General features: G+C 36.4%; 1 protein-coding gene across 1 annotated transcript in view; it reads left to right on the forward strand.

Moving 5' to 3' along the window:
- The window catches only part of LOC106881606 (dynein axonemal heavy chain 5-like), a 143,421-nt gene that overhangs the window by 50,347 nt on the left and 80,689 nt on the right, over positions 1 to 12,385 (forward strand). The window contains exons 13-18 of the mRNA XM_089338035.1: positions 393 to 571; positions 3,471 to 3,677; positions 5,856 to 6,173; positions 6,520 to 6,655; positions 7,998 to 8,270; positions 10,350 to 10,867. Coding sequence (XP_089194161.1) covers positions 393 to 571; positions 3,471 to 3,677; positions 5,856 to 6,173; positions 6,520 to 6,655; positions 7,998 to 8,270; positions 10,350 to 10,867 — 1,631 coding nt within the window. The remainder of the gene's footprint in view (positions 1 to 392; positions 572 to 3,470; positions 3,678 to 5,855; positions 6,174 to 6,519; positions 6,656 to 7,997; positions 8,271 to 10,349; positions 10,868 to 12,385) is intronic.

A 12,385-nucleotide genomic window follows, 5' to 3' on the forward strand; every position in this document is an offset into this window, starting at 1 on the left:
GCGCTAAGAGCCCCATCCGAGCATGATTGTGGCCAGGGCTGCTGTGTGGCCTCCGTGCTGGTGGTACGTAAAAAATACCATTCGAGCGTGATCGTTACCAGTGTCGCCTTACTGGCACTTGTGCCAGTGGCACATGGAAAACACCATTTAAACGTGGCCGTTGCCAGTACCGCCTAACTGGCCCTCGTGCTGGTGGCACGTAAAAGCACTCACTACACTCTCGGAGTGGTTGGCGTTAGGAAGGGCATCCAGCTGTAGAAACTCTGCCAGATCAGATTGGAGCCTGGTGCAGCCATCCAGCTCACTAGTCCCCAGTCAAACCGTCCAACCCATGATGATGATGATAGTAAATTGATAATTCATAAATTATTCACTAATAATTTGTATTCCAGGAAAAATGTCTTGGGCTAGGCAACTTTTCTCTCATCTACAAGAGCCCATGGAAGATTTCAAGCAACATAGTGCTATTTTGCAATGTGAAGAGTCTAAAGCTATTATTGTGAAATACAACAGAATGACCAAAGTTTTACTTGAATTTGAAATTCTTTACTATAGAGAATGGCTACATCAGGTAAATAATTTCTTCCTTTCATTCAATTAGTTTTATCTGATTTGATTAGAAATAATGCTCTAATTCTCTAAACCTTGCTACCTTGTCTAACTTTTAGTTGCTAAAGAGTGAATAAATGTAGATCTTTGGGATTATGGAGATATTCATATGAACATCTATATTACATTAAAAATGAACTTCAATCTTGCTTGCTTGCAATGTTACACAGCCAAACTGGCACATAATAGGAAAATACTATGAACTAAGGTCCGCCTAAAATGTGAATACAAACAGAATAAAACACGTTTCATGTAAATCAGACCAGTGGTTCTTGAGATATTGGAGATTTTGCACCTAAAACGGTGCATAATCTGAAAATACTCTGAAAATAACTTAACCCTGAAAGGGAAGAAAATCTAACCTTTCATTTAGACACATTAGTGACTTTAACTTGCCAATGAAAAGATACGAGTTGTTTTTTTACAGTAAATGTTTCTATTTTCTGTTTTGTTAAATGCAATATTCAAATCATTTAGAAATATTTTAAAGTGAATGTAATTTCAAAAATGTAAGTTATTTGTACAGTAAGTGTTTATATTTCAGCTTTCTTTAAACAGACAATCTTTTAATCTTTTTAAAAATTATTTTCAAGGAAATATATAAGATTTTATAGTTGCAGATAAACAACCAATAAATTGTAAATAAATCTGATGTATTACATTGCCATTCAGCTACAACATTGTAATATGTGAAGTTTGTGACTGTTTGGTGGGATAATTAAAAATAAGAACAAAATTTACTGTTCATAGACATTGGAAACACTGCAATTGTAAGCAAAATTAATACAGTACTATACAGTACAACCATTGGCTATTCATGAGTGAGTATGGTTTGGTAAAATGTACCCTGTTTTCAGTGATTGATTTATGTGCCTGTGAGCAGACATAGACATCAAATCTGGGTCATGACAACTGGAGAAAGACGGGTTTACACTTGCACCTAATTGATACTCATCACAACTGAACAGACTGGAGCACTGTGAAATTAAGTGCCTTGCTCAAGGATACAATGTACTATCCTATCTAGGAACTGAACCCATGACTTTATGGTGATAGGCCAAACAACCTAACCACTAGGTTACATGTCTTTAAGAGTGATATTAAGATAAAGTGATTGTAGTTAACTGACTTGTACTTATTTTATTAACCCAGAAGGGTAAAAGGAAAAAATGGGATTTGGACCCTGATTTTAAAGGCATAGGAGTGGCTGTGTGGTAAGTAGCTTGCTTACCAACCACATGGTTCCGGGTTCAGTCCCACTGCATGGCACCTTGGGCAAGTGTCTTCTACTATAGCCTCGGGCCAACCAATGCCTTGTGAGTGGATTTGGTAGACGGAAACTGAAAGAAGCCCGTCGTATATATGTATATATAGATATATATATATATATATATGTGTGTGTGTGTGTGTGTATGTGTTTGTGTGTCTGTGTTTGTCCCCCTAACGTCGCTTGACAACTGATGCTGGTGTGTTTACGTCCCCGTAACTTAGCGGTTTGGCTAAAGAGACTGATAGAATAAGTACTAGGCTTACAAAGAATAAGTCCTTAGGTCGATTAGCTTGACTAAAAGGCGGTGCTCCAGCATGGCCACAGTCAAATGACTGAAACAAGTAAAAGAGTAAAGAGTAAGAGTAATTACTGAAGATACTCTTCAAATTAATGTTTTTCTAATGTTTGGTCATAGAAGAAAGGGTAGATCCCAGGACCATTTTTAGGGCTTCAGGGATTGGTAGGAGGAAGGGAGGTGTTTATCTTCAGAGACATTCTCTGAATGCTTGCAACTGAGAGGACTCTTTTAAAGACACTTTATCTCTCACTTGTTTATATATCATTTAATTAATGTTACATGGCCAGTCTCTGCATATACTTGGTAGATATTTTCATAAGAAGCTGGAAGCTTGCAACAGAGAGGACTCTTCTAAAGACACTTAATCTCTCACTGATTTTTATATCATTTAATTAATGTTACATGACCACAACATCTGCATATACTTCATAAGAAGCTGGAGTCATTTGTATAATTTCCTTCAATGAATCAGTTATGTATGGATTTCTATACTGAATAGAGAATGGAACACTGGACTTAGTAACTAATTTTGTATGTTACCATTCTAAGCTTAAATGTGCCAGTAACAATTATAAGTCATCCTCCTTGTGGTTATTAATTTACTAAATTATACTAACTTCCATTCACACAACTGTGTCTGTTCCTAAGCTAAATAATTGATTTATAATTTGGATTACTACAATTAGATGTTTTTTAATACCCTTCTGTTTATATCTGCCTCTCTGTGTCATTATCATTTGTCTCTATGTATCTCTTATTGGCCATTATTACAGCAAATGAAACAAAATACCAGTCTAGTACCGGATTTGATGGTATTGAATATCCCTCCATTAAAAAATTTGCTGACTTTGTTCCTAGATTAGAAACCTCATTATCACTACAGTTAAATTAATATCACAATTCATCATCATCATCATCGTTGTTTAACATCCGCTTTCCATGCTAGCATGGGTTGGACGATTTGACTGAGGACTGGTGAAACCAGATAGCTACACCAGGCTCAAATCTGATCTGGCAGAGTTTCTACAGCTGGACGCCCTTCCTAATGCCAACCACTCCGAGAGTGTAGTGGGTGCTTTTACGTGCCGCCGGCATGATGGCCAGTCAGGCGGTACTGGCAACGGCCATGCTCGAAATGGTGTATTTTACGTGCCACCTGCACAGGAGCCAGTCCATCGGCACTGGCAACGATCACAATTATAAAATTAAATTCCCATTTTTTAGGGATTCTCTGTCTTTGTCACAATATTTCCTTTTCTCTTAATCAACTGTCTTTCATCCTCTCTTTTTCAGGTGGAATCTGTAAAGGAGAAACTCCAGTCTCCTTTGTTGGTACGCCATCCTAAAACTAAGGAATTATTTGTAAATTTTGATTCCAAAGTTATGATGATGATCAGGGAAACGGAATGTATGGCTCGCCTTGGATACATAATTCCACCTTTTGCTTGTATTCTGCGATCCAGGCAAGAAGAATATAAGAAGATATGTAATGGTTTAGAAGTATGCTTATCATTGCTATTTTTAATCAGACACTTTCATTTTAATAACGGGGGTCAGTTGGTCGTATTAGTAGGGACATAATAAAGGATGGTCATCACTGACATTTATTTTAGCTTTCACCCAGTGTATTGCCCTTGATTTTCACAGGCTTTTCTAGAACTGTATGATTGATGAAACTGAAGAGTTCAGTTTCAGCTTCAGTTGGTGGATTTCTGTTGGAATAAAAAAAAAAAAAAAAGGTGAAAGGAAAGGGGATTTCCAGAGGGTTGTTGTTGTGGGGAGGAATGATTATGAAATGAGTTGGTTGTTCATCACTATACAAACTCATTCATCCAAGTAGTGGGAGCAACATCAAAATCCCTTATATCTGATAGTTTTTCAATTAAAAGAAGAAGAAACTTACTTCACTACATCACTGTAGGATGAGTAATAGTTTAAAAAAGTGTATAAATATTATAAATAATTAAGAAAAGGTTTAATTAGTAGATTATTGCATATATTAGATCATTTCAACTTTTTCCTTGTTTACTTGAGCCCTTTGCTCTCTTAGGAGTATAGGCCATTGATGGCTTTTCTCTACTGTTCTCAACTCTGGATTGTCAGGGCCACTTCCTCTGTATGAGTGTTGGGGGAATCTTAATATACTTCCCTAAGGAAAGGCATTTCCTTTTCCAGATCTTAAATTGTCATCGATGATTCTGTAACTTCGCTTTTTTCAAGGTAGGGGTGTTGACTCTGTACAAACCCATTTTTTACCTCTGGGAAGAGATAGTCCAGATTAGTCTAGCCTCTATCCTTTGACCTGTCCAGCACGGGAGGCTCTGCCAAGAGCTTGTGCTTCACCGGCATAGATCTCAGGATCATTGTGGCACACAAGCTACCCCACGGCGGCAAGGACTGGATCTTGTAGGAGATTTCAGAATTTAGTTTTCTTAAATCATTATCTTATTGCATTCTTTAACATGGTAAAAGTTAAAAGGCGAAAGTTACCTTCTCAAGTCATACTGACTCACAAGGGTTGGTTTTACGGTTACCATGGTGTATATATTCCCCACCTTGATAGGACACTGGTTTGTCACAAGATTACTCATTTTTGCCAGCTGAATGGACTGGAGCAATATGAAATGAAGTATTTTGCTCAAAAACACAACATGTTGCCTGGTCCAGGAATCAAAACTGCAACCTTACAATCATGTGTCCAACACCCTGACTACTTAGCCACATACCACAACCTTTAGCATGGTGGATAAACCCTTTCCATTATTTAAGCCATAGGTTGAGCTGTATCATGAGTTGTTGAATAAAGTCTTTATTATATAGTATACAGGGCTTGTTAACTTCTTGTGGCAATTTTTATCAAACAACTCCAATATGAACAGGGTTCTGTATTCTGAAAGATTTTACACAATACAGCAGATACAACTAATGTTCAACTTAGTGAACTAGAATAATGTGAAATGAAGTTCCTTATCCAAAAAGACATGTCACCATGTCTTGGAATTGAACTCAGAACCTACAATCATGAGTCAAACAGTCTATCCACTAGGCCATGTACCTTTATGTGTACAGCATGAATTTTGGGTTCAGTTTCATTTCCCCTTTTGGTTAGTGTTATTATCTGTGGCAGTCCAATTTTTATTATGGCATATTGTTCTAAGAATGTAGATTGAAGTGAAAATATTTTAATAGTAGTGAGTTTGTTGAAAGATGTTCGGCAGTTACACAGAACAGATCAAGCAAGTATACAAAATGGCCCATTCTGAGGTTTAAATACTATCACTACCAGACTAACAACTACCACCATTGTCAAGTGAACCTTTATGTGATGATTCAACCTGCTAACATAGCAGCCAAATCTACTTCAAATAATACACCCTACCATCTCAAGGGACACATTAGATAATATAGTTTGGAGTACACAATGCCTGAAAAATGATGGAATTGTCATGGTAGGAATGCCTTTGATTATAGGGCTTCTTATTCAAAGCAAATCTTGTTCTAAAAACAAAAAAAAACAAAAAAACAAATGGATGAAAGCAGAGAAATTCTTATTTTGTCTGGTAGTCATTCAAAGTTTCTTTTATTTAAAATAATCACAAACATTGAAGAGAGTTGAGACTTAATCCTAAGAATGTGCATATTTTTTTTCCATTAACTATCAACTTTCCTGATTTACAGCTTATGCTAAAGGAGAACAACAACATTCGAAGCAAATTTCCAAGTGTACTTGAGCCCTTAATGCAAGTACATATAGCAAGAGTTGACAAAGCTATAGAACCAGGATTGACAACACTCACATGGACAGCCATCGGTATAAACGAATACTTAGAAAACGTTGAGCACGCTTTAAAGTTATTTACGTTGCTTTTGGACAGAGTAACCGATATCTGTGAGTTTAGAATTGAAGCTAATTTACTTGATATAAGTCAAGTTAAGCTTTGTGAACTGCCAGAAGTTGAACCGTGGTCTGTGAAATATTTCATGGAAAAAACACAGGTATAATTTAGTTTACCTTCCATTTATTCCTTTTCTTTCACATAACACACATGCATGCACGTATGCACACAAATACACATGCACACACACACACACACACACACACACACACAATGGGCTTCTTTGCAGTTTCCATCTACCAAATTTACTCACAAGGCATTGGTCAGCCCTGGGCTATAGTAGAAGACACTTGCCCAAGGAGCCATGCAGTAGGACTGAACCTGAAACCACATGATCACAAAGCAAGCTTCTTAATCACACACTCATATCTGCACCTTTATGTTTGTTAAGAAAACATTACTTTACACAACGATGTAGCATTTTATTCTTTATCTTTTAATTGCAGTTTTTATGTGCACAAGGGGCCCAAAGTTTGAGCCACAAAAGCCAGAACCTTGAAAATGCTGTCAATGAGTTGATCACTGTTTTATGTGATAAACCCCAGGAGGAGGAATATGGGGAAGAAAGCACCAACACTGAAAGTATGACACTACTATCCATACTGATTCATATGAATATTGAATAAGTTGCAATCAACTTCAACAAGTTTAGATGTAGTTTCGTTTGATTACTAAGACTTGGGTTGGTCATGAGTTCTAAAATTCATAAAACTGAAGTTTGTCCTGGTTTCTATGGTGTATAAGTGACAGAGATTACAAGCACTTCTAAACAGGACACCCGTCCATTGTAAGTTTAGATGTAGTTTCGTTTGATTACTAAGACTTGGGTTGGTCAAGAGTTCTAAAATTCATAAAGCTGAAGTTTGTCCTGGTTTCTATGGTGTATAAGTGACAGAGATTACAAACACTTCTAAATAGGACACCTGTACATTGTAAGGTTACTTTCCTTGATATTGGTTTCAAGTTTTGGTACAAGGCCATCAATTTCAGGGAGAGGATAAATCGATTAGATCAACCCCAGTGTTTGACTGGTGCTTGTTCAATTGACCCTGAAGAGATGAAAGGCACAGTCGACCTCAGTGGAATTTGAACCTAGAATGTGAAGATGGATGAAATGCCACTAAGCATTTTGCCCAGTGTGCTAACGATTCTACCAGCTTGCAGCCTTACTTTCCAAGGTATGGCTGGAATACAATTACAGCTGGAGCAATATGAAATGAAATCTTTTGTTCAAGAACACAATGTACTACACAGTCCAGGTATTGAAACCACAATCTTACAATCACAAATGCAGCACCCTAAATACTGGACCACACATCTCTTATTTAATTATGGTCATTTTATTCTTGTGTGGCGCTGTTTAGCTAGAGCTTTAAAAATGATATGATGGCATTTTTATTCATCATTTATAAGTTCAATTTGATCAGCGAGCACTCAATCATGAATCTGTTCTTCTTGGATGAACAGAAAGTCTCTTGTAGTAGTCAAGTGATTAAAACTTATTGCTATTGACTATAAGTTCTAGATATGCTTCTGCCTAACATAATGTGATTCATTCAATCTAAACAACTTTTTTAATATATCAAATATAATATATTTTATAATATATAAATTCAAATTACGATGAACGTAAAGAAACAAACGATGTTTGCTTTTAGAAGCGTTGAGATGTCTTAGAAAGTTAAAGAAGTGATTTTAAATTCTCAAATGCAGGATAATGCTAATAATATAGCCTGAACAGGATAAGCTACCCCTATTTTTTCAGAAAAAAGTGTTGGCGGCCAGCTGCAAAAATAGGGGTAGCTTATCCTGTTCAGGCTATATTATTAGCATTATCCTGCGTTTGAGAATTTAAAATCACTTCTTTAACTTTTTATGATATATATTCTTAATATATTAAAAATATTCTGGGTTTCCATTGTAGCAGATGCTGATTCTCCTTCCCCAATGATCCCAAACAATTTGCAAGTATTCCAAAGAAGCAGTTCCCAAAGGAAGAAAGCATTACAGTTGCCTTCATCAGAAACTGAAGTTAATGCCAAACAGAAACAAACATGTCAAAATCTGGAAGAAATCCAAGAGTTAAAAAAACATTTTAATCACCGCAATATAGATGCTTTGGTCAAGGTGACTCGGAACACTCTAGAGGCCATTAGGAAGAGAATCACATCAAGCAATTCAATTATGCATTATATTGGTAAGTGCAGACTTAGGATTGAAATGTTCAACTCTTCGCATGAAGATCCCAACATTCTTTAATGTAAAATCCTGAACTTTGGTTTCTGACGATACTCTTTTACTCTTTTACTTGTTTCAGTCATTTGACTGCAGCCATGCTGGAGCACTGCAAATCGACCCCAGGACACATTCTTTGCAAACCTAGTACTTATTCTATCAGTCTATTTTGCCAAACTGCTAAGTTAGGAGGACGTAAACACACCACCATCGGTTGTCAAGCAATGTTGGGAAGACAAACACAGACACACAAACATATACACACACATGAATATATATATATATATATATATATATATATATATATATATATATATATATATATACACACAGCGGGCCTCTTTCGTCTACCAAATCCACTCACAAGGCTTTGGTAGACCTGAAGCTATAGTAGAAGACACTTGCCCAAGGTGCCACGCAGTGGGACTGAACCCGGAACCATGTGGCTGGTAAGCAAGCTACTTACCACACAGCCACTCCTGCACCTATATATTTTTGTCATTTGTTTAGTTATTTGTTTTGTACATTTTCTCTTTCATTTGATCCTCATCTTTTTTATTTGATTTTGTCATTATTCAATTTTTCTATTATCATATCCTCATTCAACTGACCCTTTTTTAAATTTCAGTCTCTTATTCTGTTGATCTATTGAATTTTGTTTAGATTGTCAGATGGAATACTTTGTGGTATTTATTCCAGATCTCTGCAGACCAAATGCACAAACATTGATTGCCAAGGTCAACTTTGCCTTTCATTCTTTCAAGATCAATAAATTAAGTACTAATTCAGTACTGAGATTGATTCTTCTTTTCCCTCTGGGAAATACCAGTCGTGTTCAGACCTGGAGAGAGGTGGGTTTTAGTAGGTTTTAGAATTCCCAATACAGCCTGTATACAATGGGAATTTCCCTTTGGAGGGGATATTTACCATCACAGTCATCATCCCACAATCCCTTCTCTATAGACATGACTTATACAAGATGTGGCTGCTACAGTCTTGCACTCTTTACCTCTATACTCTGATTGGGTTTTTTTTTTTAGCTTTAATTCTATTTCACATATATTCAATATATGTGAAATAGAATTTTCGATATTGTTATTTCCATTGATCAGCTTCCTTAAACCTTGACCTTTCTCATTACTTAACTTAATAACTCTTGTTTGAAAATAGCCAGATGTCTCACACTACTGACAGAATGACCTACTTAACAATCCTATCTTCTCTTTCTTTTGCTTTCTTTTCCCCCACCTTTCTTTGGTCTCTCTACTATCCTCTTTGTCGCTCACTCCTTTCTCTACTCTTCTATATTAAAGCTGCACTTCTATTTGTCTTGAGGGGATAGCAAGAAAGCTTGAAGAAAAGAAAAGCATCCTCTTCCTTCCATGTTTTCTTGCCCGTCCCTTTTCTTACTTATGTACCTCTCACTATACCCTTCAGTTATTTCTCTGTCTCTGTCTGTCTGTCTGTCTCTCTCTCTCTCTCTCTCTCTCTCTCTCTCCCCCCCCTCTCTCTTCAATTTACCAATGCCATTATTTTTATGAACACTACTTCTCTTGATGCATTTGCTGTTAGTCTTTTGTTTTGTGCAAAATATCATGAACTTGCCACATGAAGATACTCAGCAATCGAAATTCATGCTAGTTGATACTATCTCGACTTGTATGTTTTTTTTAATTATTTTGCACTAGATGGGAGTGCTGAGCTCCCTGTTTGAAAATATAAGGACACAGGTTGTGAGCCAGCTAGAAACGATGTTTCTTGGGGCTAAAACAACAGTAACATTGTCCCTTTCAGGACAGCCACATCATGTTGGCAAATAGCATTCTTTTAATTCCTCTTAATATATTTTTTATTTCCTTATTCTTCCTTTCATCAAACCCTATTTTCTTTGAATCTGTGCATCTTTCAGTCTTCCTTTTTTTCCTATCTCCATTCTTTCTGCTGCTCTGTCTATCTCTCTGTGTCTTTTCTTTTTACTAAATTCCTTCCTGTCCATTGTTCATTCTTCAATTTCTAACAGTTATTCATTTATCTCTTTCAGAATCACAGAAATATGCTGAGGGCGCTAAAAAGAATTCCCGTCCATTTTTCCGCACCGATGCTATTCTAACCATTCCCAGCATTACTGTCCAACCAGCCCTTGATGAAATACAACAAGTCATCAACAAAGCTGTTCATATGATTGTTGGTGTGCATAAACATGTTGCTCACTGGTCGAAACAATCACCCAAATTTCTGAAGGTCAAAGTGAAAAGTGGAACTAATATTGTCGGTCCATTTTCAACAACATCCGCAACAGAAGCAGCAGCAATATCAAGTGTGTCTTTTCCTATGGAAAGCCAAGAAAGACTAACAAGTCTGAGTATCAATGATTTATCAGAAAGTGTGCACAGTGACCCATTCACAAAGAGCAGTCACAGTCGAGTCGATCCTGATAACTCTACAGAGATTTCCAGTGTACAGCTTTTATCCAAAAGTTATTACAAATGTATATCGGAGAATAAAGAAATTGCAAAACTGGTCTCATTACTGTCAGCATCCATAAACTCAACGAAAAAGGTAAATCTTGATTTTTATGAAAGAGAGAGAGGGAGACAGAGAGAGAGAGAAATTCAATTACAATATTCATTTTATATCTTAATAAACTATAGCCAGTCACTTATAACAGCAATTTTTGAGGGTAAATTTAACAGGAGAATGTTTCAACTTGGTGCAGAATAAATGTCACAGAGAGCATTGCTTTCTTTTTTCTTTGGCTTTCGCATCTGTGTCCATATCTTTCATCTTCTGTACTATTTTGTTAATTAGGCACTTCATGATTACATGATGGGTTATACCAAGTTATATATCTTGATCTCTTCTTCCTAACTCTACCCTAGTTGTTGATAAAATCCATTTCCTTAAAATGATTATGTATCAATGCATCATTGTAATAGGTTGAGCAAGTTTTCAAATGTGCTCGTTAATTGACAATTGAGATAATCTCAATGGGATATTTTTAACCAATTTTTTATGTTGTTCAGACGGTTCAAAAATGTATTCATATAACTAACAGTCTCAACTGGTTTCTTTTAGATGTGTTATATTGAAAACATGACAATGTTCCAGTTTAATCTACTCTTAGTGAGTTTTTTCATATCTTCGTAAAAAAAAAACCCTTGCCATTTGTTTGGATCGATAACCCTCCTAATTTTTATCAGTGTTTACAGTCTTTGTGACTCATCATCAAAATGATGGGTGGTACGAGCTTCTATACTATTTATTTGCAAGTGAGTGACTTTTAGTTATGCAGAATTTGACTGTTAGAGCCTCACACCATCAAACATTTAATTTAACCATTTGAATTACATGCTTATCCTGATTGTGATGTATGTATGCATTTTGTGTGTTAATTTTATCTTTGTGCAGTCAGATGAGTATAGCTTTGATAATTAATCGTCTATTCTGGTGGAGAATTCTACATAGTACATTTTAGTGTCTATCCTTAACTATGGTCATGAATGTTGTATAATGACAGAAAGAGTACAATCTTGCATATAAGTGGTTGAAATAGGGTTCCTTTGAAGGATCTCTGGAATAACATTATTCAACAGGGTGCATTGCACAGACAGTAGGAAGTCTCTTCAATGGTTACTTCTCAGCATTAAGAGATCATAGAGCTCTGGCACTGTGGACACATGGATAGAATGCCACAGAAATTGATTGGGAGACAAATTCTTCAAGCCAAGCCAAACAGCAGGCGATCTGGAGGTAGACCAAAAGCAAGATGGTTGAATGATCTCCATAGTCATAGATGGTTACACTTGGAAATCCGGCAGGAAAGTGTAATGATGACTGCTTGTGCTACGAGTCTAAAGAGGAGGTTCCTGAGAACTCTACCTCCACAACCCTTCAAGGAATAGTGGGTGATGAAAATGGATGGATGGTTGTATTAATATTTTTTTTATCTAGCTTCGTTTTATGGTGTGTGGTGTAGTATGTTGCAACTGTACCTTGTTGCAAATGCATAGTTAGCCTATGAGAAAGTATTGTACTTTTCTGGCCTATGTAACAGCTACAATCATAAAATTTTCCTAC

Source organism: Octopus bimaculoides, chromosome 20 (genome assembly GCF_046866305.1).
Source record: "Octopus bimaculoides isolate indiv1 chromosome 20, ASM4686630v1, whole genome shotgun sequence".
Classification (NCBI taxonomy): Eukaryota; Metazoa; Mollusca; class Cephalopoda; order Octopoda; family Octopodidae; genus Octopus; species Octopus bimaculoides.